The 25048-nt window shown below is 47.6% G+C and overlaps 10 protein-coding genes across 10 annotated transcripts; 5 read left to right on the top strand and 5 right to left on the bottom strand.

Annotated features, from left to right (window-relative positions):
• Positions 1–1254: 1254 nt before the first annotated feature.
• Positions 1255–2605, top strand: F4822DRAFT_424369 (domain found in IF2B/IF5-domain-containing protein; the record flags this gene model as incomplete). Its single annotated transcript, XM_051460133.1, has 2 exons — positions 1255–2268; positions 2321–2605. The coding sequence occupies 2 exons, from the start codon at positions 1255–1257 to the stop codon at positions 2603–2605; spliced, it is 1299 nt and encodes a 432-aa protein (XP_051319678.1).
• Positions 2606–3412: 807 nt separating this feature from the next.
• F4822DRAFT_29392 (uncharacterized protein) lies at positions 3413–6060 on the bottom strand. Its single transcript, XM_051455077.1, has 2 exons — positions 3594–6060; positions 3413–3528 (listed from the first exon to the last, which is right to left on the bottom strand). Exon 1 carries the CDS (start codon positions 5717–5719, stop codon positions 3599–3601), a length of 2121 nt encoding a protein of 706 aa, XP_051319677.1. The 5' UTR covers positions 5720–6060; the 3' UTR covers positions 3413–3528; positions 3594–3598.
• On the bottom strand, positions 5973–7678 carry F4822DRAFT_29395 (dephospho-CoA kinase). The gene is made up of 2 exons (XM_051455078.1): positions 6314–7678; positions 5973–6138 (listed from the first exon to the last, which is right to left on the bottom strand). Exon 1 carries the CDS (start codon positions 7224–7226, stop codon positions 6402–6404), a length of 825 nt encoding a protein of 274 aa, XP_051319676.1. The 5' UTR covers positions 7227–7678; the 3' UTR covers positions 5973–6138; positions 6314–6401.
• Positions 7679–7957: 279 nt separating this feature from the next.
• Positions 7958–10579, top strand: F4822DRAFT_386326 (phosphoribosylamine--glycine ligase). The gene has a single exon (XM_051456704.1). The coding sequence runs from the start codon at positions 8099–8101 to the stop codon at positions 10466–10468; it is 2370 nt and encodes a 789-aa protein (XP_051319675.1). The 5' UTR covers positions 7958–8098; the 3' UTR covers positions 10469–10579.
• On the bottom strand, positions 10579–13124 carry F4822DRAFT_29380 (alpha/beta-hydrolase). The gene is made up of 2 exons (XM_051455074.1): positions 11410–13124; positions 10579–11360 (listed from the first exon to the last, which is right to left on the bottom strand). The coding sequence occupies exons 1-2, from the start codon at positions 12876–12878 to the stop codon at positions 10937–10939; spliced, it is 1893 nt and encodes a 630-aa protein (XP_051319674.1). The 5' UTR covers positions 12879–13124; the 3' UTR covers positions 10579–10936.
• Positions 13125–14081: 957 nt separating this feature from the next.
• Positions 14082–17336, top strand: F4822DRAFT_386324 (uncharacterized protein). The gene is made up of 4 exons (XM_051456703.1): positions 14082–14493; positions 14636–14959; positions 15013–16708; positions 16765–17336. Exons 2-4 carry the CDS (start codon positions 14652–14654, stop codon positions 16945–16947), a joined length of 2187 nt encoding a protein of 728 aa, XP_051319673.1. The 5' UTR covers positions 14082–14493; positions 14636–14651; the 3' UTR covers positions 16948–17336.
• On the bottom strand, positions 17276–20649 carry F4822DRAFT_386322 (calponin homology domain-containing protein). The gene is made up of 4 exons (XM_051456702.1): positions 20097–20649; positions 19940–20006; positions 18904–19883; positions 17276–18848 (listed from the first exon to the last, which is right to left on the bottom strand). Exons 1-4 carry the CDS (start codon positions 20141–20143, stop codon positions 17957–17959), a joined length of 1986 nt encoding a protein of 661 aa, XP_051319672.1. The 5' UTR covers positions 20144–20649; the 3' UTR covers positions 17276–17956.
• Positions 20650–20854: 205 nt separating this feature from the next.
• Positions 20855–22964, top strand: F4822DRAFT_386318 (uncharacterized protein). Its single transcript, XM_051456701.1, has 2 exons — positions 20855–22596; positions 22661–22964. Exons 1-2 carry the CDS (start codon positions 20992–20994, stop codon positions 22691–22693), a joined length of 1638 nt encoding a protein of 545 aa, XP_051319671.1. The 5' UTR covers positions 20855–20991; the 3' UTR covers positions 22694–22964.
• Positions 22965–23793, top strand: F4822DRAFT_386311 (Tim10/DDP family zinc finger-domain-containing protein). The gene is made up of 2 exons (XM_051456700.1): positions 22965–23213; positions 23384–23793. Exons 1-2 carry the CDS (start codon positions 23105–23107, stop codon positions 23545–23547), a joined length of 273 nt encoding a protein of 90 aa, XP_051319670.1. The 5' UTR covers positions 22965–23104; the 3' UTR covers positions 23548–23793.
• F4822DRAFT_386309 (60S ribosomal protein L25) lies at positions 23794–24898 on the bottom strand. The gene is made up of 4 exons (XM_051456699.1): positions 24743–24898; positions 24506–24573; positions 24142–24434; positions 23794–24085 (listed from the first exon to the last, which is right to left on the bottom strand). Exons 1-4 carry the CDS (start codon positions 24768–24770, stop codon positions 23998–24000), a joined length of 477 nt encoding a protein of 158 aa, XP_051319669.1. The 5' UTR covers positions 24771–24898; the 3' UTR covers positions 23794–23997.
• Between the last annotated feature and the right edge of the window lie 150 nt (positions 24899–25048).

The following is a 25048-nucleotide window of genomic DNA, read 5'->3' as shown; positions in this document are numbered from 1 at the left end:
GATTATTTGCGACAAATCCACAGCAAAGGGAAAACATGCTATACAAGGCTGAATTAGGAATTCATTATACCTATCCACCTAGTCTGGCGACCGTCAGTACCTTGAGATAAGTACCGAGCGTTAGTTATCCCTCATGTATGCACGTACACACTTAATACGCTAAGGAATTAGAGATGATTCTGGGCAACCTAGAGCAACATGCGGCCCACATGTGGCGTCCTTTGAGTGCCAAAATGCTAAAAGTTTGTTATAGTTTAGGTGGGATGCGCTCCTGTGAAATCCACTGAATGGTACATGTAAATGGTACGAATTTAGCGGGCGGTGCTTGCACAAAATTTCATTTGGCTTTTAGGTAATCCACCACCACGCACCACGCACCACGGCGCGATTTCCTCAGCACCATTTTTCCCTTTGACTTGCCCTCCTCTTTTTAAATTTCTTCTCACTCTCTCACTTCTCTCACTCCTCTCTTTCTTAACTTTTCCCAACCACACATCCTTCTTTTCCCTCCTTCACCATAAAATAGCAACAATCACCACCAACAACAACAATATCAACGAAACCAAACCTCATTCGTCGCTTCCGGCGTTTGTAGCTCTTGCTTGTTACCTCACAGCAATAGCGAGATTGAATCTTGCGGCGGTCGCTGCTAATTAAAATCTGTTCTACTGAGCCCATTTTCACGCTGATCTCAGCGAACCTCACAACCCTCAATCCTACGATTACTTCTATCCACCTAGCCGCCTAAGCGCTACCTACATACACAAATCTCTGATATTCAGAATCTTGAGGTACAAGGTCTGCTTTTCGCTTGCCGTCTCAAGACTTTCAACAAAACCAACTACACCCTCTACGTAAAAGGGTACGGGACACACTGTTGTTTATGTATCAGCACGACAAGACCGCTGTGTTTAAACACCTACCTCCCCTCACGCTGCAATCATTTCGCATACCGCGGAAACCTTGTAGCCCTAATATCAGCTCCGTCGGTTGAAACTGAACCGTGATCGCATCACCCGAGTTAATGCCTCCGAACGCCGGCAATTATCATCCAGTCTTCCCTATGTCCACTAGGAACAGTCCTCTCTATTGAGATCCTGGCTTGCCCGATCCTCTCCCACATCATCCTCCAACTACCTACGAATGACTATCTAGTCTTCTCGTCTCTATTTCCAAGGAATTCGCATCCGCCCACCAACAAAGGCCGAAACCGTCTCTCTGCTTCGATAGCCTTATTAGAATAACACCGCAAAAATGGCGCTCGTCAACGTTCGTCGTGATGTCACCGATGCCTTCTATCGCTACAAGATGGAAAAGCTCCAGACTAAAATTGAAGGCAAAGGCAATGGTATCAAGACTGTCGTCGTCAACCTGAGCAGCGTTGCTGCATCTCTTGCCCGTCCAGGGTCCTACGTCATCAAGTACTTCGGTTTCGAGCTTGGCGCTCAGACCAATATTGACCCTCCTGATGATCGTTGGATTATCAACGGTGCTCACGATGCCGCTAAGTTGCAAGACCACCTTGATGGTTTCATCAACAAGTTCGTTCTCTGCAAGAAGTGCAAGAACCCTGAGACCGATGTCGTTATCAAGGATGGCCACATTGTCCTTGACTGCAAGGCTTGTGGTCAGCGCACTGACGTCGATCTCCGCCTGAAACTGAGCGGTTTCATTCTGAAGAACCAGCCTAAGAAAGGCGGCAAGAAAGACAAAGCTGAACGCAAGGCCGCTCGCAAGGCCAAGCAGCAGGCTCTTCAGAATGGCAACAAAGAGAACGGCCAAGGAAGCGATGGCAAGAATTCTGAGAACAGCTCTAACGAGACCAATGACAAGAATGATGAGGATGACGATGCTGGTAGCGACGACGAGTTTACTCGCAAGATCAACGCCGACGCCCAAGTCATCGACGCCCCCACTGAGGTTAAAGACGATGATTGGGCTGTCGATATGTCCGAGAAGGCTGTCAAGGCCCGTCAGAGCCAGCTACCCAGCGAGTTCCGTCAGAAGCTTGTTCTTGGCGGTGCTGATGACGAGGACGAGGATGGAGAGGGCGGTGGCCACACTGTCTACGACACCCTGGGCGACTGGATTCAGGAAGAGGCTACTAAAACCGGTAGCATTAACAAGGTTGATGACATCTCTATCTATGTCAAAGCTAAAGAACTTGGAATCGAGACCAAGCACAAGACCGTCTTGGTTCTAGTCCAGACTCTATTCGATGAGAACATCATCACTCAGATCCCTAAGCGTGCCGCGATGCTCAAGCAGGTAAGCCAATATTCCTCCCCAATTCACTCAATATCTTATTAATTGCTCTCAGGTCATTACTACTGAACGCCACGAGAAGGCCCTCCTGGGTGGTATTGAGCGTCTCCTCTCTTCCCAAGGCAAAGATCATCCTGAGTTGATGACTAGCGACAAGATTGTGAAGGTCCTTCATCAGCTCTACGACAAGGATCTTGTCAGCGAGGAGGTGATCCAGAAGTGGGGAACCAAGGCTAGCAAAAAGTATGTCGATCTCTCGACTTCGAAGAAGATTCGCCGTGCCGCGGAGCCCTTCCTCAAGTGGCTTGAGGAGGCCGAGGAGGATTCAGATGAGGAGTAGATGGAAGGACTTCGGTGTTGACCAAATTGCTCGTTGTAGTTTATGGATTTCCTTAATCTGTTGATTTGGTTTCGCTTTGGTTTATTTCCTTCTGCCCTCTGGGGATATCTTCCTTTCTATTCGGCAAAAAGCCTCACGTCTAGCGAGGCATGCTCAGATTCGTTTCGCGCATAGAGAAAAAAACGGCCTCGAGATTCAAGACCGGTTATCATTGTTTTCTCTTTTTGACCTACGATGAAGTTGCTTTAGTTTACCTCTTCACATCAATAGGAACAATTCCACTCCCAAAGCTAGAATGTTTGTTTCGAAGCGCAAGATACATATGTGAGATGTTGATTTAGTGTAGTGATGCAGCGATTACCCACTAACCTAACCAATCAAAACGCCGATTATCTTTAACCAAAAGTCTATCGCCTCTAAACCTCATTAGTATTACGAACATACCTCCTTTAAAGTATCACGGATTCACAGCACGCAATAAGTTTATCATTTTTTTTTGTGGCGTCAAAATGCGCATTCATCTGTGTAACAGCAAGAAGCTGGTGTCTGCCTGTGTACATGAAGCGGGCCACCCGCTCACCCGTGAATATTTTCTCCCGTCCTCGTACTCCTCATGCTTTGTGCTATTGTGCTTACCCTCCTACCCATCCTCCAGCACAAACCACTAGCCGCGTGCATATAAGCTAGCTAGCGATACCCCTTTTGTCTCTAAACTCAGAGACAGACACAAAGGCGCGATATGCGCAAACCTTCCATCCTAACCGATTGGCACGCCTCCCTGGGGTATCGAGGATTACAAGCCGTTATACAGCAAATTGAGGAGAAAATGCAGAATCATGTAAATGAAAAATAAACTCATACAAGAAGCGACCCCTAACTCCCTAACCATTCCGCGAAAGTCGAACGCTTGGAGGAAACTAGTGCTGTAGAAAGAGTCAGTAAGTGCGTCAAGAATTAAAGCGGGAGTTAAATAGGAATGAAAACATACCCGTCCTACCAGGTTCCCTCGGCATCCCACGCACCGCCATTGTTATCGTCATTGTCGAAGGCCCCGCCAGAACTCTGAGCCGCAGTAGGGTCTTGCCAGCCCGAGCGCTGATTGCCGTCGCCGTCGCCGAAGTCGTTAGGCCACTCGCTAGCGTTTCCGGCGTCTCCGAAAACGTTGTCTGGACTCAGATGACGGCCCTTGGGGCGGGCTGGGGATGTAGCTGGCCAGCTACCGGGTACGTGATTTCTAGGTGGGTACCCGTAACTACCGCCGCTACCGTTACGACTGCCATTGCGGCTACCGTTGTGACTGCCGAATCCGTTACCGTTATTGCTGTTGTTATCGTGACCACATATAGCGCCACCAAAGACATTGTTGGGGCTGTGGCGCGGGCTATTGTTGCCGTTGCCGTTGCCGTTGCCGTTGCCGTTGTTGCTGCCGTTGTCATTACCATCACCGAATCCCCACTCGCCAGCGTTATTGCCGTCCCAGCCCTGGTCGTTACCAGGCGCCCAATCTCCACCGCTTTGGTTCTCCCGGTTTTGATTGCCCCATGCCCCAGACATCGGGGTAGGCTCTTTGCTCGCAGTCTTACTCCTACTCTTACTCTGATTCGATGTCCTAGCAATCGCTTCAACCCTGTCGTTTAGAATCATATCATTTAGACTGCTGAGAAGATCCTTTTTCTCGCCGTTCCAGCTACCGTTGCCGTTTCTCCAATTCTTAGTACGGTTCATACTTTTGTTTGAGCCATGGGAGCTCGCACGCTCAACGGTGGGCATCACGTTTGATTGACCACCACGGTCGCTGGGGGGTGCAACTTTGGTGGCTTGAGGTTTTGCGGGGGGGGATTTCATGACGGGTTCGCCTATATTCACACACCCGTCTCCTTGGTACCAGTTGTTTGGGTTTATTTGGGGTTGGGGTTGGGGAGCCTGTTGTCGCATATGGGGAGGAGGAGCCGGTCCAAGAGGTCGTCCAAGCTGTCTACCAGAAGCAGGTATATACCTGTTGCCCCATGCATCTTGCATTATATTCTGTGGCCCGTTTCCAAACGCGCCTGGTCCCGGTTGATTGTTAACTCCGCTGGGATACATTCCACCGTATGGGTTACCATAAGCTGGCCCGTGGTATACGCGTGCAGAGCTATTGACATTGTCGAAGAATGCGTTAGGTCGAGGGTCTTGATCCGTCTCATATAGGTGCTCGACGTCTAATACACGGCGTTGAGGCGGTAGAAGAGAGTTGGCTTGACGGGTTCTAGGTGTAAGAGCAGATTGGCGCACCGCCTCCCTTCGTTCCTCTCTTTGTCTTTGTCTTGCCCCGTCTTCCTCTACGTCTTGGGCATCATCAACATCGAGATCGGCGAAGAGTTTTGCGGATTTGTTTCCGTTCCAGTTCTTATTCATGGCTTTCCCCCCTTGCTGCTTTCCTTGATTTCCTTGCTGTTTATTTTGCTGACCTTTCTGGGTGGCTGGTCTTGCGGCTTCTTGGTTATTCTTGCCCTTAGCGTTCCCCTTTTTCTTTGGGGTTTCCTTCTTAGGACTTGCCTCGGCTTCGCTTTCACTAGTTGCGTCGTCGGTTGCAGGCTCGGTCTTATAGGTGATCTGCTTGCTGTTATCTGCTTGCGGCGCCTGGGGTTGCTTGGTTTCCTGTTTGACGTTTATGACCGCCGGACTGGTGTCATGGTTATTATACTCATACTCCTGTTTCGTATCATTGAAGGTGACTTGCTTGGTATTATTTGAATCCTTTTGCTGCGAGCAACAACAGTTGTATGGGCAGCAGCAAACAGCTTGAGAGCAACAGGTGCAGTCGCAACTTTCCTCAGACGAATCGGATTCAGTATCCGAGTCAACAGGAATTACGACGGGAAGTTGCTTAATTTGGTGCATATCATGTATGCGTCGAACTTGGTCCGTGTCGTTGACGCTCACAACCCGGGTGGAACGTCCGGTTCTTGGGTAGGTCAGCTGGATGGTGTCGGATTGCGCCCTGTCGTTGGTGTTGAGCGCCAGGTTCCAGACATCTCGATTTTTATTTGACGTATGAGTCTTGGACTTCTTTTTGTCCCTCGGTATACAATTGCGGCCCACAATCCACTCGGCGAATGAATTAGGCGGCATGGTGTCGGTATTGACGACCTGTCGTGGAGAGAACGGACGGGATAGTAAATGAGGTGAGAATTATCGGGTGTGACGCCGAATAATCACTCGAAAGGCGATTTCAGATGATGAATGTAATAAATGTGAAAGTAGACAGTAATATGAAAGAAGTGAAATCGCGAGATTGGTACAGGTACCAATCGGTCGGCGTCGAAATGGTGATGATGAAGTGAAGAAAAAAAAAGGTATGAAGGTGGGAGGAGTTTGGGTGGATGAAAGAACTCGTGAAAAAAAAGGTGGTATAAGTAGAAAAGAAAGATAGTTTGTGCATCGAGAAATCAACTTAGCGATCTCTTATCGGATGAATGATCTTTGCACAGTGGTTGTTTCCCTATTGCTAGAAATTCTTTCGCACTTTCCTCTTTTCAATATTCGTCTTCCTATACTAAAAATCAGATACTTTATACTGTGACGTATCTATGCACAGTACATCACGTGTAGTGCCTTTCCCGGATAGTTCGCGTTGATATGTTATTAGCACATGGTAGAGATATGTTGATATATTCAAGCACAGCAATGATATCGTAATATGAGATAGAGATAAGAGATGCGTACCTAGACACTGTGGATTGGAAGATTGATGCACATATACCTAGGTAACGAGGTATGTACACACAACGCCTGGAGAAACTAGACTGTAATATCATAGCTTTGCGATCTCGTCCTGTTCAATCTTACTCCACCTCTTGTTAATATTGATGTTTTGCCAATATACCCATACACCTGCAGCGACCCCTATCGGAGGGACAAGAAGGCAGACCCAATTCCACCATGGCGGGTTAATTGCCCTAATTTTCTCGAGCGCAGCATCTATGTTGGCCTTTAGCTCCTCCTTCGACCCGTCGTTCCATATAACCACCCCCTTCCCTTTGCCCCTTGCTTCACATCTCTTTGCCTTGAGCCTCACATCTGTCTGACTTTTTATGCGATTTTGAGCGTCTTTCTGGCTTAAATGAGGGTCACGCGCCATGAGCCTTTTCATTTGCACTTCAGGATCCCGGACAGCCACAACCATTACCACGCCGGATAGTTTATCCCATCCACTTTCGAAAAGTAATGGAATATCAAGCACGACGGCCCAGTTGCCCTTGATATAGTTTCGAAAGAGAGACCTATACACCTCCTTTCGTACCTCCGGATGAACAATTCCATTGAGAACATTTCGATCCTTCTTCTTCTCTTCACTATTTCCGAAGACACGTTTCCCCAATGCTGGCCTATTTAGCGGTCTGCCTTTGCCATCCGGGCCATTAGCTGGCATAGAGTCCGAAATTGGAACCAATAAGTCTGGTGTGCTAGGTCCGAAGTAGTTCACAATAGCGTTATAGCCTCTTGTCCCAGGCTCGACCACTTTACGGGCGAATATATCGGCATCGACAATAGGTAATGAATAAGGAGGTGAAGCCAATATAGTGGATACCGTTGATTTTCCAGTGGCTATAGAGCCAGTTAGGCCTATGAGCAACATGATTTTGGCGGTTAAATTGATATGATATGAATGGTATTGAGATTGTAAAAGAATAGATACTACCTAGGTATGTATATACGAGTATGATAGTTGAGTTTTATCGAAGATGGATAAGGTTAAATCATGTTTAACGAAGCAGCTACCGTTGATGTTGTCACGAGTCACGAGGGGTTCCAGAATTAGCCGCATTATCGTACCTTATCGACTTGGGTAGGGTTGCCACCCCTCTCTCCTAATCGCGCTAGCGTTTTGAAGCAATGCATTACCTATTTAGGAAACCCCTTGATGCATTCTAGCAATCGAGTTCTTTGAGCTGCAGAATGAATTGTACTTGGGTACTTAGTATCGATGCAGGTATTTTGGATGGTGTAACATCATCGAAGATCCTAATCTGCAGTTCGTATGTGGGTTAATGTTAACTCAAACGGTTCTTCTCTTAGGAAGTTTGCTTTTTTTTTTTATGGTCAAGTATGTTCCCTCTTAATCCAAACCTCGGAGATTTTCCACGTAGAAGTCGTTAAAAGGTAACCTAAATAAAAGAAGTACCAATAGTATCAGTTTTCCTCTCTAGATCGCATATACGCAGTGTTACGGCTGTACACATTTCGCGTGGTTATGACTTGCATACCTAGATACTTGGGTACATTTTATGTAGCTGGCCTACGAATTGTGACGCAACAAGGAGGACCCTGCTAGATTGCGGGGGAGGGGTAACATTTAAGGTGAGGGGCATTTTCACCACCAGAAAAATTTGGAAGGGGACTAAGCTTCATCTACAACAACCTTTCCTCTCGATTGCGAGATTGGACTGTGTGGTGTCCCTATTTAATATTAGAGTTATTACCTTGCTTAATATTTCCTGAATATTCGCCATGGGAATTGAATACCCGCTTCGTGTTCTTCTTATCGGCAATGGAGGAAGGGAACATGCGATCGCGTGGAAGCTCAGCCAGTCGCCTCTGGTAGAGTCCATCATAGCCGTACCCGGAAATGGAGGCACTGCGACTTGCCCTAAGACTACCAATAATACCTCCGTTTCAGCTGAAGATTTTCCGGCCTTACTCGAACTCGCGCGAAAGAACAATGTGAACTACGTGGTACCCGGCCCAGAAGCACCTCTTGTCGCGGGCGCCGTTGATTTCTTCGAGAATGCGGGCCTTAAGAGTTTTGGTCCTTCCAAGAAGGCCGCGCAGATGGAGGGCAGCAAGACCTTTTCGAAGGACTTTATGAAGAAACATGGTATCCCCACAGCGGCCTACGAGAATTTCTCCGACTACGACAAGGCCCGAGAATATCTCGACCAAGTACAACACGACGTAGTGATAAAGGCGAGTGGATTGGCTGCTGGCAAGGGCGTTATAATGCCTACATCAAAGCAAGAAGCGCACCAGGCGCTCAAGGATATTATGCAGAATAAGGAATTCGGATCTGCTGGAGACGAGGTGGTTATCGAAGAATTTCTGACGGGCGATGAATTAAGCGTACTGACTTTCAGCGATGGTTACACAATTAAATCTCTGCCTCCCGCGCAGGATCATAAGAGAATAGGGGAAGGAGACACAGGACTGAACACAGGAGGTATGGGATGTTATGCGCCGACTAACATCGCTACACCAGATCTTGTCGCGCAAATTGACCGGGATATCATCCAGCCGACGATTGATGGCATGCGCAAGGACGAGATGCCATTTGTCGGTGTTCTTTTCACAGGACTCATGATCACTTCGACCGGTCCGAAGGTACTTGAGTACAATGTGCGATTCGGAGACCCCGAGACGCAGACTGTCTTACCATTACTGTCGCAAGATACGGATTTGGCTAAGATAATGGTCGCGTGTTCCGATCGATACCTGGATAGTGTCCTAATTAAGGTTGAGCCGAATTTCAGTGCAACGGTTGTCGTTGCTGCAGGTGGTTATCCCGAGGCATACGCCAAAGGAGATGAGATGAATGTGCAGACACCTCCCGAAGGCATCAACATATTCCACGCCGGAACGAAGCTAGCCAATGGCAAATTACAGACAGCAGGTGGTCGAGTAATAGCTGCTAGTGCTACTGCAGCTGAGAGTCTCCGCGCCGCCGTCGACAGGGCCTACGAAGGCGTGAAGCTCATTCAATTCAATAAGATGTACTATCGCCGAGATATCGCGCATCGCGCTTTCAAGCCTACATCCGATACTAAGGAAGCTCTAACGTATGCTGAGGCGGGCGTAAGCATCGATGCCGGGAATCAACTTGTGGAACGAATACGAAATGCTGTTAGATCAACAAGGCGAGCCGGTGCCGATGCCGAGATCGGTGGCTTCGGAGGCGAAGTTGACTTATCCAAAGCCGGCTTCTCAAGCGACGCCCCAATTATAGTCGGCGCTATCGATGGCGTAGGAACAAAACTCATGATCGCGCAGGCGACGCGCAACCACACAACTGTGGGCGTTGATCTCGTGGCCATGAACGTGAATGACCTCGTCGTCCAGGGTGCCGAACCCGTTATGTTCCTCGACTACTTCGGCTGCAGTCGACTTGACCCCGAAGTTGCCGCTGTATTCGTTGAGAGTGTTGCCACTGGTTGCCGTGACGCTGGGTGTGCTCTTGTCGGTGGTGAAACGGCTGAGATGCCGGGTATGTACCGTGACGAAGACTACGATGCAGCTGGTGCTGCTATTGGTGTTATGCGCCCGAGCAATCGTCTCCCGCGCCACGATGCCATGGCTGAAGGCGATGTTATCCTAGGTCTCGCGTCGTCTGGTGTTCATTCTAACGGCTTCTCTCTTGTGCGACGCATCCTTGCGCGCGAGAAGCTCGATTATGCTAGTCCCGCGCCTTGGGATACGTCGAAGAGTGTAGGTGAATCCCTCCTAACGCCGACCCGCATCTACGTCAAATCTGTGCTCTCCGCGCTACCACAACTCAAGGGCCTCGCCCACATCACAGGCGGTGGACTTATCGAAAATATCCCGCGCGTCCTACCGAAACATCTTTCCGCCGAGGTCGACATTGCAGCCTGGCCCCAACCACCTGTTTTCAAATGGCTCGGATCCGCAGGCAACGTCGCACCTTCGGAGATGGCGCGGACTTTCAACAACGGAGTTGGCATGGTGGCGGTAGTTGGCCCCGCGGACGTGGAAGTTGTGAAAAAGCAATTTGAGGGGGCTGGGGAGACGGTGTATACCATTGGTAGATTAACGGCTCGATCTGAGGGTGGCGCTGGTTGCGTGCTCAGGAATTTGGAGTCGTGGAGTTAAGGGTTAGATAAAAAGCAAAAGGGAATTAAAAATGGGAGTGGGAGGGCACAGTATAGTTAGCTAGCTGGTAGGATGGATTTCGTCGATATGTATTCGCATTTACATCATGAAATTTACAAAAAAAATTTTTTATTTGGTTATATCTCAATACATGACCTGTACAGCAGTGTTGATACGCCGCTAGGTATAGTTGTAGGTTATAGTAACAGTATAGACAAGATGTATATATGTATGCTTGCTCAATGCTCGTGTCACATCATCTCGATAGCGACAATGAAAACTCTACTTCACCAATATCAACATCTGCGCCGAAAATGAATTTGAAAGTGATGAAAGCATAATGCGGTCCGATCCAAAATAATAAAACGCCAACATGCATACCCATGATGTTATCCCAATCTAGTCCAGCTAAAGCAAGCTATATATGCTTCTAATAAAAAGGCAGGTAATTTGTGACAGCGTACTGATTTACATCTCGTCGTTTGCCCATGCGGCATCTGCATCGTCACCTTGTTCCTTCTCCCATTCCTTGCACATTCCAACCCAGTTGCGATGAACGCAATGAGACCTTGGCGATCCCGTTGGCTCAGGTTCTGGGTTGGCAGTAGGAAAGGGCACAGAGGGGGGCGAAGTGATGAGATGAGATTGCGTTTGTGGCAGTGACGTCGAGGTACTTGTTGTCGTTGTCGTCTTATCGTTACAACCCCACCAACCTGGCGTCTCACACGTAGTAGTCGTAGTTGTGATAGTAGAGGTAGTGGTGGTGGTGATGCTAGTAGTTGTTTGATCCTTGCAGCCGAACCAACCGGGAGTTTTGCATGTAGAGGTTGAACTGCTACTGGTTGAAGTAGTGGTTCCAGTTGTTGTCGTAGTCTCGTCAAGGCAGCCCCACCTATATATCGTTAGTCATTAATTTCAAAAACATGGGAGGCAGATCTTACCATCCAGGAGTCTGGCAGGTGGCGGTTCGAGTACGAGTAAAACTTGTACTAGAGCTGCTTGAGGATGTTGTTCCATCTGTACTATTACTTTCATACATCTTCCAACCCCCGCAATCCCGGCATTCCGGAGTGAACTTGCATTCTGGAACGGTATCGTATTTCTTGATGACGTCGTTGATCACTGATCGGATCTTGTGAGTCCCAATACCTACTCGCCAGCCGTGGTCCGCGACCGTGTCATATGTGCACTCATGACCAGTATGACATGCGGACTCCATTGCGTAACCCGCGAATGAACACGAAGCTGTTGCACCGTTACACGTGCCGATATATATAGGATCAGCTGTGTGCCCGAAGTGGTACAACGCTGTGTATTCGCGGGTTTGAGGATATTCAGGGTTTGCGTGCGGAGGAACTGGGAGACCCAATCTTCCAGCAGCTAATGCCTCAGGAACAGCCTCGAATGTAACGACGGGAAGCCCATAGGTCAACCCGAGGAGAGAGCTAACCGATCCACCTAATGAATGACCAGCAACCCAGATGTTTGACTCTGGATACAGTTCCGTGACGTTTGCATAAAGCTCACGTGCTGCCTGGTAGTACCTATTTTCCTCACGCAGCGCCTTCTTTACACACGTGTTGTTACAACTATAAGTCCCTGTCGCGCAATCGCAGACCTGATGCCACGACCACTGGCCTTGCTGAGCACAGCAACAGCTGAAGAAGAGGTTGTCGTTGATTTTGTCGTTAGTAGTCGTGCCCTCTCCATCAAAAACTGCTGGCGAAGTTCCTTTCAGACCAATGATAACCGTGGAATTCGTCTCATCCCCCCAAATGTGACCTCTTAGTCCATCAGTCTCCCAGCCGAAATCAGCGCTTCGATTGAATGGCTCTCCAACTTCGTCCCAATCTGGCATTCCGGGTTTCTCCACGTAAGCGTTGGAAGCTACAAATGCCATACTCAAAACGGTTGCTTTATCCGTAACATCGGGGCCCGAGACATCGTCGACGGTCCATGCGGATGGACTACTCGCGATAATATAACCTCGTTCGCGAGCCTCGGCGACTAGCGGATCCACAGTACTCGGCCGTCGGTCAACGAGACGTTCGATCTTCCGAGGCTGGCTCTTCGCCTTTAAGGGTAATATTCGCTCCGCCTCTTGTCCATTTTCACCAGCCAGCCATACTTCAGCTTCCGGTTCGAGTATATCCTTCCTTCGATGAAGCCCGGGATGTCGATACGTCCCGTGATGGAATATGTGACGTAGGGTGAAGGTGTGTTCGGCCGGTTGCGGCGGTTCAGGTATCAGAGGTGTAAGTATCGGTGTATCTGGGTATATTGCCCCTGCGTTTTGGATAGTAGCAGCAGCTGGAGAAGAAGATATGGCGAGGAATGAAAGGAGTAGTTGAGCTGTTACTCTGCCGGCAGAGCGACAGGTCGAGGTTGGTCGTTTCCGTCTCGCACCCATGGTTTGTTGTTTGTTTTGGGCTACGACTAAGGACGATAGGAAAGCAGAATGTGTCTCGTCGATGTTTATTTCCGATGGATAAATACCTCGATAGATTACAAAGACAGGTGAACACAAGAAATGAAAGATGTCTCAATAGGAGGTGAGGTGTAAAGTTGTTGAGATGATGGATAATGGAGATAGGTGGTTGTAGTGTAAGTGGTCACGGCTCCAGGAATCCCCACAGCGCACTTGCGACGGGCTTAGGTGCTGGGTGCTTAGGTGGGTTTCCCTATCGCGTGGACAGTGGCGTTGGCCTATCTGCTACCTAGGTATTCGACCTATGACAACATCGGATTTAGAGTTGGCCTAATATTGGATGTATTACTTAATCCTCTATAACTATAAGTTAGCCTAAGGAGGGAAAGGTCCGATCACCGATCTCCACCCCAACCATTTTCAACCCATTTGTGTGAAACGAAGCGGTAAAAGGAGGTACATTGCTTTGGAGCTACATATGTAGTCTCAAGCTTTATCTTTCTGTACCTTCCCACCTAAACAGACAAGACTCAATTATTCTATGTCAATGTTATGTATCTGTGAGTAAATGTATAAAATACGGGAACGATGGTTCTAGCAACGTGGATCCACACCCATTTATTGTCTACGTCGATGTCCTATGGCTCCGGGTAGTTATAATACTCCGTTGTGCCGTTATTGAAAGAACAGATATCCGAAGATCCCAGGTGTCATCTGATGCTATGGCTTGTTTGGTAGATCTACTTCGCAGGCTGCACTCATACATACTTGCGCAACCTACCGTAACAGTGGCCAGATAGTTTGCATAAGAATCGGTGCCTATATCAGGCAAGTCTTGTATAGTACATTCAGAACATCAATGCAAGGATGGATGTAAGCCAATGCCTTGTTAGTTGGTAAATCTATTTTAAAGTCGAGTTTTGATTTGGAAGTGATTAAGATGAAATACACATCGTACTTGCTTAGAAGATATCTTCTTAAGACACATGTATATATAGCAAATAATATATAGAAACGTTAGCTAGGCCTTATAATATAACTTAGTAATTTATTACATGGAAGCATATATCTGCAAGTCTGAAATACCGAAGTGGCAGCCCGCATTTAGCGCGGCTCTACCCCTGACACAAGGCTAAGCTAGAAAAGTTAGCGATGCATCAACTATAAAGTACTGTACTTAATACTAGTATACTTTCTAGATCGTTATCGCGTAGGCTACGACCTGTACCTACATAGTAGTACATACCTAACAAGGCACGTTGTAGCTTCCATCACCTCACCTTGCCTTATGCACGAACTGTACGAACTTATACACTACATTATACACACATCTTCACATCTTCCACCACTTACACTTCCTTACACTTCTTACCTACATATGTATTTTCACTTTTTTCCCTTCCGGCTGCTATTACATACATATTCTTGGCTTATTTCTCACTGCGTCAGACGTTGATGCACTTATTCTAATCCATGTTGGACCCTGTCTTGCCTTTATGGGCTCTCCTTTTGTCTATCATCGTCTCATAAAGGCATATCCGACGTCTTAATATCCATCTTCAACCACATTGTGTCCCCTGCCTACGAGTGGAGAGAGGTATTGCGTCCCTGCAACAAGTTTCAAATTCTTTGTTTTAATACTTGAAGCTCCCGTGCATTGCTTTCTTTATTGACTAGCTCTTGAAAATTATTAAGAATTTTAAACTGCTTGATTCCCTGCTAACTAACATGGCGCCCAGGCTATCCCAAGTCTTCATGGCGCCCACTACGCCCTCCCAAAGCCCCGAGCCTAAATCGGGCTCGCTTACAAGCTCGAATACCTTTCCTCGTAACCGAACCCCAGAATCAAACGGACCGAAATCTCGAACGCAACGCGCAAGTACCATAGAGAATGGCGCTGCACCGCGAGTTAGTATTATACAGGAGACACCCCCGCAGCAAACACGGCAAAAGGAGAAGCCCGATACCTTCGAGTCGGAGACCAACGATGATGTAATTGAAGCCCCGAGAGCTTCTGTTGATATGGATGAGATTCCGATTGAGCTAGTGAGCAAGACAGACAAGTCAGTTAGAACACCACATTGCCTGGTCTATACGCGACTAACAGGTGCATCAGCTTCATCGACTCGCTTTCGGCCAAAGTCCACCCAGCACCTCCCAATATCGAGAATCTTTCCAAATTATTTCAGGACTTCTACCATGTTGCCGCATCACACATCAAGACGCATATAGATAGCCTCGCTACTCGACAAACACGAGAAGCTTCGCCGACCCCTTCGAGTTACTCTAGGGCCTCCGCAGCTAGCCTACTTAGAGCTAAGGCGGCATCTTTTAGCAATAAGGAGAAAACAAAAGCAACACCGACAAAGGAGGAACAACAGATGCTCACTGCCGATGAGTATGCCAATAGGAAAAAGGCTAGAAAGGCATTAGAGCAAAAGAGAGTTCTGCTCGAGGAAGCAGTTGAAAGGCGGCTTTGCGAGGGTATTTACGACCGGATATACCGACATAGAACTACTCAGGATGAGGCTCAGGACGATAAACTCAGATCTAAGACGGCCGCGCTAGCTCTCGTCGGCATTGGGCCTGCGGACTTGGGTGTCGACCTTGGTGATTCAGAGGATACACCTGAAGCTCGCGCAAATAGGCAAGAGGAAATCCGAGGGTACTTAGAACAAGCCCGGAAAGACCTATATAATATGCACGAGAAGAGATACCCTCTGGGGAAGCTGAATCATCTCAAAGCTGCTCACAAGAGTATCGTTGATACTCTATCTCATTTCCACCCCTCGTCATCCGCCGACGAGATTATGCCGATGCTTATCTACACATTGATAACCATGCCTCCCGAGAAACTCAACGTAATTAGCGATTCGAATTTCATACAAAGATTTCGATGGGAAGAGAAACTAGAGGGAGAAGCAGCTTATTGCCTGACAAATCTCGAGGCTGTAATCACCTTTTTACAGACGGTAGACTTGGCCAGTCTTAGGGCGGATGAAGCATCATCAGGGCCTGTGAAACTCGAGACTCAAACGGAGATGCCAAAGGCGGAAACCTTCCCCCCTGCTTATACCGCAGGCCTATCTGCGCCAGCATCAAACTCGACTACTGCTACACCCGAGAACGTCCAGCCTGTGAAGCACACCCAATCAGCTGCAAGCTTAAGAGCTGCCGTTCAACGCCGCAGGCTGAGCGATCTTATCCAGACCCCAGCCCAAGCTATCGGGACGGCAAGTGACTCAATATTCAGCACCGCTGACCAAGGTTTCAAAACTATCGGAACTAGTCTAGGTGATAGCTATAAGTTCTTGCTCGGTAAACTCCGAGATAGCTCTGCGAGTGGGCGAGAATTAGTGGTACCAAGAACATTAGACGAGGCACGGAAGCTCATAGGTACTCCACCTCCTGAGGATGATGCCTCTATTGATGGCAGTTTGGTTCAGGGAGGCGATAATACGGAGCACTCCACAGCCGCAAAGGAAGACAAACTATTGTCTTTGGTTGGTGGTAAAGGTGTTGCCAGAGACCGAAGTGCAGATAGCACGAGGAGTGGTAGGAGCGCGAGTAGCTCCAAGAAAGCGGAGAATAAGGAGAACCCTACTACCCCTGCCGCGACGCCTTCGCCCTCATCTTCGAACCCGGCTTTGGTCGAGTCGATGCGAAATTTAGGCAATTCTTTAAACCCTATGAACCGCTTTTCGGGAATGAGTATGATGCGTGGCTTTGGACGTGCAGCTACTATTCCAACTCCGACCCCGCCTGCGAAGGACGCTGCCGTCAAGACAGCAGATGGCGGGGATTTAGCTACGGTAAAGGTTCTCTCTGTATATGGATTTGCACAAGTGCTAATAATGAATTAATCTAGGCATTCCCGGATATCGCCGCGGCACTACCGCCGAAGGATATTCCGAAGATTGACCCGCCCAAGAAGAAATTCATGGAGCTCCAGAACCCCGCTGATCTTAGAATCGGTGACGTCCTAGAGCTGCTGCGGGATTATCGTCGCCTCGCTGGTGCCCTCAAGGACATGGACGCCTTTAAGGAATAAGAAGCCAGCGTGCCTAGAATTTTAATACTTCGATACCGCGGGCGGAGGAGATGAAATTGCTGCGAGTATGATGTGTAGGTACCTACATAGGTGTATGGGGCTTTTCATTTATGGGATCTACGGGCGCATCTGCATAGGATGGAGTTTATGAAGGGATTATGATTGTTCGCTTTTGCAATTTGAAAGGAGTCCGGTCTGGTCCGCCGATATAGAAGGGAGATTCGGAGTTCGGAGTGGAGTAACAATACAATAAGAGAAGGAATTTAGAAAAGACGGCAATGCCTCTTATCCTCAAATCATCAGTCAATGAAATAACACATGAAACAAATTATCATACTCAAGATGTGTATTTATGTTTATGTCTTCCTATATATATGAATCAAGAGGGGGATATATTACCTACGAACAAGACCTCGATTCGTTCCAATTCCAGTTCGCAACGCCAACTTCGTGCGAAACAATATATAGAGCAAGCAAGCCGGCCACACCATCCCACCAACGACGAATCAGTACCAACTAATCAGTCCAACTCGGAAAAAGGAGAACAGACACCCTGATTGATGCTGCTCTCTACTTAGGTATAAATAACTATTTACTAGCTTAGAGCTCTTAACCCTTCTGCTCTTCCTCAACTCGTACTTGTCCTCTCTGCCTAGCCATTGCTGTAGCCAGCAAGTCCAGTTCAGTCTTCTCACTTCCCATCTCATCACATCGCCTCTTCATCTCGTCTCCTTTATTTTTGGCCCACCCATTGATTACCTAATAGTTTGTGTTATGTAGAAGTGTTCGTTGCGCAGCCGCTCGGTCCTCTTTTCGGCAAAAAAAAATCCAATTCCTCCACCCTACTTGCTTGTTTGCTACTTAGCAACGTCAAAAGAAGTATAAAAAATGCGAAATAGCAACAGCCACAGGCCGTGCTCCTGGCCCATTTCGGCGTATTAAATAGGATGTAGCCAAACCTCGAGGCGAGGGGAATTTAGGTTTTGTTCGATTTAGAGAGGAAAGGGACTCAGTGAAATCCGTTGGCTTTCTTTGTCGGGCTGACGCGTCCGTTTGTTATCTCCTGTAGCGGACCACCTCCTTCCCCTCCTACTGGGCCGCCTTCACTGCTACCATCATGCCGCGGGCCTGAGATCATCTTCTCCATAAAGCTGATGTAGTCAAATTGAGGCACGCCACGGTCCTGGGCCATGTCGGGTCCATGATGCGGAGGTACGATTTCACAAAGTTTCTCGATGACTTCGTCGGGTACGAGAGAGTGCCGGAGGTCCATCTCGGTAACATACGGTTTACCGTCAGCGACCTCGCGGAAGCTTTGGAAGACTTGTTCGGCTGTGTTCTGGTCCTCAGTTACATCAACCATAAAGCGAATAAACTGCTCGAAGGTGACACGATCGCGGCCTCGTGATGTATCCACGAAATAATCGTGCATTTCATCTTCGCTAAACACCAGCCCTAGCGATGCAAGTGCCGCCGAAAACTCGAGCTCTGATAAGGAATTGGTATCGTCTCGGTCAAAATGCCGGAACACCGATTCGAACTCCTCCAACTGAATTGGTGTTAAATTCGTCATGCTGCGCGCTACCATCTGGTTCTCTAAGAAGGCTAGCTTCTTCTGTACTGACGATTTCACCAATCCGAGTTCGTATAGTAGTTCATCATACGTGTACGTTGTGAAGTCGTTTTCTTCGATGTTGGCTTCCTGACACTTAGCGTCGACTGCTGCGATCTTCTCTAGGTATGCATCTAGCGGCGGTAGGTTGTCGCTTAGTCTTCGCACGTGCAATAATTGGTCTTCGACATCACCTTCGAGACCAGAGATCGCGATTTGCATTGTGTTGAGAGCTAGAGCAAAATCATTCGCCTTGTCGGCAAATGATTTACGGAGGGCGTTCTTGATGCTGCGAAAAATATTAGTGACAGGAGGATAATATGGGTCACGTCATAAAGGCTTACTCTCTTATGGTCTCGTTAATGAGCTGGGCACGCATCATCTCAGCTTCGGTCAATCTAGCCCACTCTTTATCCATAGTCTCTAACGACAGCTCTGGAGGTGGTTCATAAGCTCTGAGTCGGTACGTGCCCAGTTTGGTCTTGATGTTTCCTAGTAATGTCGCTAGATCGCTCTTCTCGGCGACCCAATCCCTCTTCTTACCCCTTTTATAGGACGCAAATTCGGCAGCTTGCTTCTTTGCATCGACATAGGTTCCTTCGAATGTTGCTTGTTGCCACTGCTCTACTTGTTCTCTGATCTGCTTCAACAATTCGGCCATTCGTCTCTCGTAGGCGCTTTGCATCTCCCAGGCCCCTTGCATGTTGTTTACGAACTTCTCTACTCGTCGACCAGCATTCTCAACCTTCTCCATCTGCGAAAAGGCGTGGAACCAATAGGCGATATACGTCATCAAACTCCTCTCATCTGGCTTGGCAACATCACAAACATCTTCGACATCTAGCAAATCCGGAATTCCGATCTCCTTATGAGCAATTTCGAATGCTAGCTGCATGTTCCCTCGATGGTCTGATTTATCTAGGGCATCGTAGTCGATAAGGTCGGGTCGGTGGATATCGAGCAAGGCGCAGAAGGCGAGCCCATCATTCCAACTCGTACTGAAATCTCGAACGTCGACTTCATCATAACATGCCGTTTTGCGTTGACACCATAATAGAAGACCCTCTTTGGCTGTCATACCCTCTTCATTGATGTCACTGATCGTAAATCGCAGAATGAGGGTCCAGATTAAACCTAGGATAATCTTGCGATTGCCGTCGACCACATCTTCCGCACCAATATTGGTCATCTGTATCCCTCTCGATTTAATGAAATTGAGCGCTGTATTGGCATTTTCGAACTTCTGTACTCGTAACTTCGGTTTCGCGGCATATCGTCCCAAGGATTCATTCGACAAGCACTCGAGCAAGTGTATCAGGAGAACCTGTATTATATAGCAATTAGCGGGTATATATGATTTAGTATGTAAGGTAGTCCTACGGCATCACTTAGGTCTGTAACGAGATCTTTCACTACCACGCCCCTCGGCAGAATCTTGGTGTTCATCCTAACATTCCAGTATTAGTTTCATGCGACTGTTAACCGAGAAATTATGTCTCATATTTTAATTATAGAAACTTCGAAAGTGCTAGCTAACCATTTAGTAAACGTCTTTTGTTGGACGTTAATCCATTGGTGAGCCATCTTGATCGGAAGTGGCTCCCCAGCCGCTCAGGGGCAGCGTAGGTAGAAATAGGGGAACGCGATACGGCAATTAGGTGGTATTTGTCGTAAATTCTCCGCCTTCGACTAGTAAATGCTTGTCGAAAGAGTCGAAGGCGAGATAGAATATGTAGTAAACGTAGGCGGCAAGCAATTCGGAGTGTGGTGGATTAGGCAGACTATTTTGAAGTCTTCTCGAATGTCGGAGTGGTACAAATGGCGATGGTACGTGGGATGAAAGACGGTATGTTTTGTCGTGGTAATTGGAAGTTTACCTAGGTTAGGAGTAAATACAGGATAGAGATGATCTCGCACAAAGCCGCAGTGTCAAGTAGTAACTCTCTCTTTCATTTGCAGCATGAGAACCTTGGAAGTGCTGGTGCTGTGCTGGGTTGGTGTTGGTGTTGATAAGGTTGCATTGGGTTTACCAAGTTGGGAATGCTACAGCGATTGTGTACCTCTTTAACGTCCACAATTGGTTGCCGAGGGGATCCCCTATTCCCGCCCCGCTACTTCCCTGCCGCCGCTCGATTTAATGCTCTATCGATAACGGGATAAGCTTCGTAATCAGCCAAGCCAGGGCAGAGCAGGGTTCAGGTCTAGACTTGTGTTACCTAAATCGGAATCAGGTGGGCTGAGAGGTGGGCTAAAGATCTACAGGCGGGTCCTACCTTCTATCGATAATCCCGGGGAATTGAGTTTCGCCGTCACTTTTTCAATTAATTCCATCCATGCTGACAGGAGGGACCGCGTCATTTTAGCCTTTTCTTTAATAAATTCTTATTCGAAAAGTTCTTTTCGTAGACCGTTCCTAAACTTAAACGTCCAAAATGGCTTGCAGGTCAAAACTCACTCCCGTGTTAAGACGGGTGGCAACGCCTAGCTTGAAAAAATCTGTAGCGGCAGCTCACCCCGCCGTGTATGCCACGAGATGCATATCAAGCACGGCCCCGAGACAACTGCAAGCTTCAGGTACAAGAGGCGCTAAGTTTACCACGGACTCTTATCCCGAAATCAAGCGGGACGAACGCTTTGCTCAGTTAACAAAAGAGCATGTTGATTATTTCAAAAGTCTGCTCGGGAATGATTCCGCCATAGTTGATGGTGTAACCGGCGAGATGGCGAAGGATGACTTACAGCCATTCAATTTAGATTGGATGCGAAAGTATCAAGGACACTGCAAATTGGTGTTGAAACCCGGATCAACGGAGGAAGTCAGCAAGATTCTAAAGTATTGTAATGACAACAAGTTGGCTGTTGTCCCTCAAGGTGGAAATACCGGTCTTGTCGGTGGCTCTGTACCTGTGTTCGACGAGATTGTTGTCAGCACTAGCCGAATGAAACAAATCCGATTCTTTGATGAAGTGAGCGGTATATTAGTCGCAGATGCAGGTGTCGTGCTTGAAGTGGCCGATCAATTCCTTGCCGAGAAGGGCTACATCTTCCCCCTTGACCTGGGTGCGAAAGGCTCATGCCAAATTGGTGGTAATGTCTCAACTAATGCCGGTGGGCTCCGATTATTGCGATACGGAAGTTTGCACGGTACCGTTTTGGGGATTGAGGCCGTGTTACCCGACGGCACAATCTTGAATGACTTAAGCAAATTACGAAAAGATAACACTGGTTACGACCTGAAGCAGCTCTTCATTGGCGCGGAAGGAACCATTGGCATGATCACCGCGATATCAATACACTGCCCCCAGCGATCTAAAGCCGTCAATGTTGCGTTTCTCGGTGTTGAATCTTACGAGAAAATGCAGCAGGCTTTCAGAGAAGCCAAAACTCAGCTTGGCGAAATTTTATCCGCTTTCGAGTTGATGGATTCCCAGAGTCTAGGCTTGTACTACAAGGCCAAGGATGCCGAGTCGGCGCTCGAAGGAGAGCACCCTTTCTATTGTCTTATAGAAACAAGTGGATCGAACTCCGATCACGATAGCGAGAAGTTAGAAGCTTTCCTTGAAGATATTATGTCCAAGGAAATCGTCGCCGATGGTGTCGTAGCACAAGATGAAACTCAACTCAGGTCATTATGGAATTCGAGAGAAGGAATATCAGAGGCTTCAGGGCACTGGGGAGGGGTCTACAAGTACGATGTTTCAATCCCGTTAAAAGATATGTACCAATTGGTAGAGGATGTTAGAAAGAGGATGGAAGACGCGGGACTGAAAGGCGAAACCGACGACTACCCCGTCGTGGACGTAGTCGGTTATGGTCATATGGGCGACTCAAATCTACACCTCAACGTTGCTGTGCGGAGATACGACAAGAAAGTAGAAGAGGCCCTTGAACCATACGTTTACGAATGGATTAACAGTAAGAATGGCAGCATCAGTGCTGAACACGGTTTAGGTCTAGCCAAGAAGAAGTACATCGGCTATAGCCGGAACGAAACGACGGTAGGGTTGATGAAGCAGATCAAGAATCTCTACGATCCGGTAAGCATATCAGCAATACATGAATCATTTTCATCGTTTCAACTACATACTAACAACTCTTTAGAATGGTATTATGAACCCTTACAAGTACATATAGACACAAATGATACCCTAGATGAACATTCACATGTTTCTTCAACAGAAAATCGGATATATTTCCCACCAACTCATGTATATACAAACCTGTCATTTAAAATAAATATTGTATCAAAGATTAAATATCCATCTCCTTATTATAATAAAATTGTAATATTTTTCTTTTGAATTTATGACATCAACTGTTAGTGATGGGGAGCGTAGATGATCACCGCTTATCGATAAACAAGAGTTGACAAAGTTCGCTTGCTGTAAATTTATTTCATCCTTCAACAAACATCGTCATCGGTCATTCATACCAACAGTGACCAACCTCTCCGCATAGGTGCACCCTCTAAATTGTCACTTACACATACCAGCATCGAAGCGGCGGCCCGATTCGTACCTCAATACTGGTTCGCGAAACGTCAAAATGTCCGATTTCCTGGAGAACATCGACCCCAAACAGCTGAACGACAAGGACAAGCGGGAACTACGCCTGCACCTTGACAGCGAGGCCGCGCGACAGCGCATCAATATCAGTGCGTATTTCACCTTTCCCCCCTCCCATCGTATTATCCCCAGTAGTTCTTTGCCTCGCCAAGCACTACCTCTCTGCTTACCCATCTATACCCCTCCCAAAACCGAAAGCTACAAAGCAAAATCGGAAGCTCAGGTTTAACAAGTCCGCTAACGCACAACTTCCATACAGGCGTACACGCCATGACGGACGTATGCTTCAAGCAATGCGTCACGGGGCCAATTCGAAATGGGAAATTAGATAAGGGCGAGGAGAGTTGCATGGTAAACTGCACGAACCGGTTTATTGATATTTCTCGCGTAACTATGACGAATATGGGAAAGGTAAAACGATAAAATTATGGAAGCTGGTTGGGATATCTGGTTGACGATGTCATATTGGCGGCCATGAAAATGAAGAGATGTACGAATAGCTACGCCAAAATTACGGGCCGAAGGCATTATATAGAATCCACGGGCTTGGCTGTGATACGAACACCACTCTGAACCGCCTGGTAGGCATGAATTTTACGTCTTATAGCATCTACGAAGCGGTAAAATAATAGGAAAGCAAGTTAAAATCACTCGAGGGAAGCCGATTGGTGTTCATTCATTAAAGGAATCAATTCTTTTCCGTTGATCTCATGAGCCTAACCGTGGGCAAAACAACGCCAACCCTAATGCATATGTCCGTGCCGAATCGGGATGCGCATCCTGTGCAATTCATCTGCAATACCCGCTGTAGCAATTGCCCATCCCTAGCGAAATCACCGCGCAAATCAACCCTCCATTTTCACAACTCCGTATTTAGACGAGAGCAAGCTTGGTGGCGGCAATGTCAAGAGCGTCAACATCGGCGGTAAGGCGAGCGTAGGCCTTCTTGGATCCGTTGGGTCTATTCGAAATAATTAGTTCAGGCACATTAGCGCAATGTAAAATTTTTGTTCATACCGGATAAGAGTGTTGATCTTGACAGTGTCAATGTCGTAAAGCTTCTTAAGGGCCTGCTTGATCTGAGCCTTGTTGGCCTTGGGGTCGACGATGAAGACGAGGGTGTTGTTCTCCTCGATCTTCTTCATGGCACTCTCGGTGTTGAGGGGGTGGATGATGATCTTGTGCTCGTCCAGACGGGGCTCGTGAGGGAACGACTTGCGGTGGTACTTGGGCGAACGCGAGAGCTGGAGAGTCTTGGGTCGGTGGAAGGTGGTCGAGGTGCGAACCTTGCGCTTCTTGTTGCCGTTGTCCTGAGGTACAATTAGCATCGCGATAGCGGAGGTAGGAGATTAACATAGAAATATTTTTTTTCTCTACTCACACCACGGAGGGCAGCCTTAGCAGCAGCGTTGGCTTGCTTAGTACCCTTAGGCGCCTTGGAGGCACCGCCTGTAATGAAGAAAATACATCAGCAATCGCTCTTAATTAGAACTCGCAAAATCTGCTCTGCTCGATGCGTCGACCGGGGAGGCGCGCACGAGAACTGCGCCGATTCCAAAAAGATGCCATGACGGGAAAAATAAATAGCATATATATGATAAGAATAATAATTATGTACCTTTCTTGGTAGAAACCTTGGGACCCATCTTGCTGTTGGTCGAGAAGTCGGAATCGGAATTGGTGATGGATGAGAGCTTCTCGAGTTGTTGTTGATCGTAGCCAGCTTCGAGGAAGAAAAAGTATCGCTCGATTTTCCAGCTCTTGGTGGGTAGGTCCTCGCTTAGGGCTAGAGCACTAGCGTTATCTTTAATGGCCTGCATTGTGGTGAAAATTTTCGGATAAACTGTGCTGAAGATCGGATAAATTGATGTGAAGTTAATCCGAGAGGTTAATCCGTGAAGGAACCGATCCGGTGGGAGATTTA

Source organism: Hypoxylon trugodes, assembly GCF_022578975.1.
Source record: "Hypoxylon trugodes strain CBS 135444 unplaced genomic scaffold F4822scaffold_1, whole genome shotgun sequence".
NCBI lineage: Eukaryota > Fungi > Ascomycota > Sordariomycetes > Xylariales > Hypoxylaceae > Hypoxylon > Hypoxylon trugodes.
The sequence above is the reverse complement of the archived record's forward strand: the minus strand, read 5'-3'. Positions and strand labels throughout refer to the sequence as shown.

Bases quoted from the DNA above. Each gene is read 5' to 3' on its own strand.
- F4822DRAFT_29380 (XM_051455074.1), bottom strand. From the start codon at position 12,878: ATGGGTGCGAGACGGAAACGACCAACCTCGACCTGTCGCTCTGCCGGC. The intron at 11,361-11,409 runs GTAAGATCTGCC...AACGATATATAG, and splicing joins ACCTGCCAGACTCCTGGATG to GTGGGGCTGCCTTGACGAGA.
- F4822DRAFT_386326 (XM_051456704.1), top strand. From the start codon at position 8,099: ATGGGAATTGAATACCCGCTTCGTGTTCTTCTTATCGGCAATGGAGGA.
- F4822DRAFT_386311 (XM_051456700.1), top strand. From the start codon at position 23,105: ATGTCCGATTTCCTGGAGAACATCGACCCCAAACAGCTGAACGACAAG. The intron at 23,214-23,383 runs GTGCGTATTTCA...ACTTCCATACAG, and splicing joins GCGACAGCGCATCAATATCA to GCGTACACGCCATGACGGAC.
- F4822DRAFT_29395 (XM_051455078.1), bottom strand. From the start codon at position 7,226: ATGTTGCTCATAGGCCTAACTGGCTCTATAGCCACTGGAAAATCAACG.
- F4822DRAFT_386318 (XM_051456701.1), top strand. From the start codon at position 20,992: ATGGCTTGCAGGTCAAAACTCACTCCCGTGTTAAGACGGGTGGCAACG. The intron at 22,597-22,660 runs GTAAGCATATCA...ACAACTCTTTAG, and splicing joins TCAAGAATCTCTACGATCCG to AATGGTATTATGAACCCTTA.
- F4822DRAFT_386322 (XM_051456702.1), bottom strand. From the start codon at position 20,143: ATGGCTCACCAATGGATTAACGTCCAACAAAAGACGTTTACTAAATG. The intron at 20,007-20,096 runs GTTAGCTAGCAC...CTGGAATGTTAG, and splicing joins CAAAAGACGTTTACTAAATG to GATGAACACCAAGATTCTGC. The intron at 18,849-18,903 runs GTAAGCCTTTAT...TATTTTTCGCAG, and splicing joins ATTAACGAGACCATAAGAGA to CATCAAGAACGCCCTCCGTA.
- F4822DRAFT_386324 (XM_051456703.1), top strand. From the start codon at position 14,652: ATGGCGCCCACTACGCCCTCCCAAAGCCCCGAGCCTAAATCGGGCTCG. The intron at 14,960-15,012 runs GTCAGTTAGAAC...CAGGTGCATCAG, and splicing joins CTAGTGAGCAAGACAGACAA to CTTCATCGACTCGCTTTCGG. The intron at 16,709-16,764 runs GTAAAGGTTCTC...GAATTAATCTAG, and splicing joins ATGGCGGGGATTTAGCTACG to GCATTCCCGGATATCGCCGC.
- F4822DRAFT_386309 (XM_051456699.1), bottom strand. From the start codon at position 24,770: ATGGGTCCCAAGGTTTCTACCAAGAAAG. The intron at 24,435-24,505 runs GTGAGTAGAGAA...ATTGTACCTCAG, and splicing joins CTAAGGCTGCCCTCCGTGGT to GACAACGGCAACAAGAAGCG. The intron at 24,086-24,141 runs GTATGAACAAAA...TATTTCGAATAG, and splicing joins AAGATCAACACTCTTATCCG to ACCCAACGGATCCAAGAAGG.
- F4822DRAFT_29392 (XM_051455077.1), bottom strand. From the start codon at position 5,719: ATGCCGCCTAATTCATTCGCCGAGTGGATTGTGGGCCGCAATTGTATA.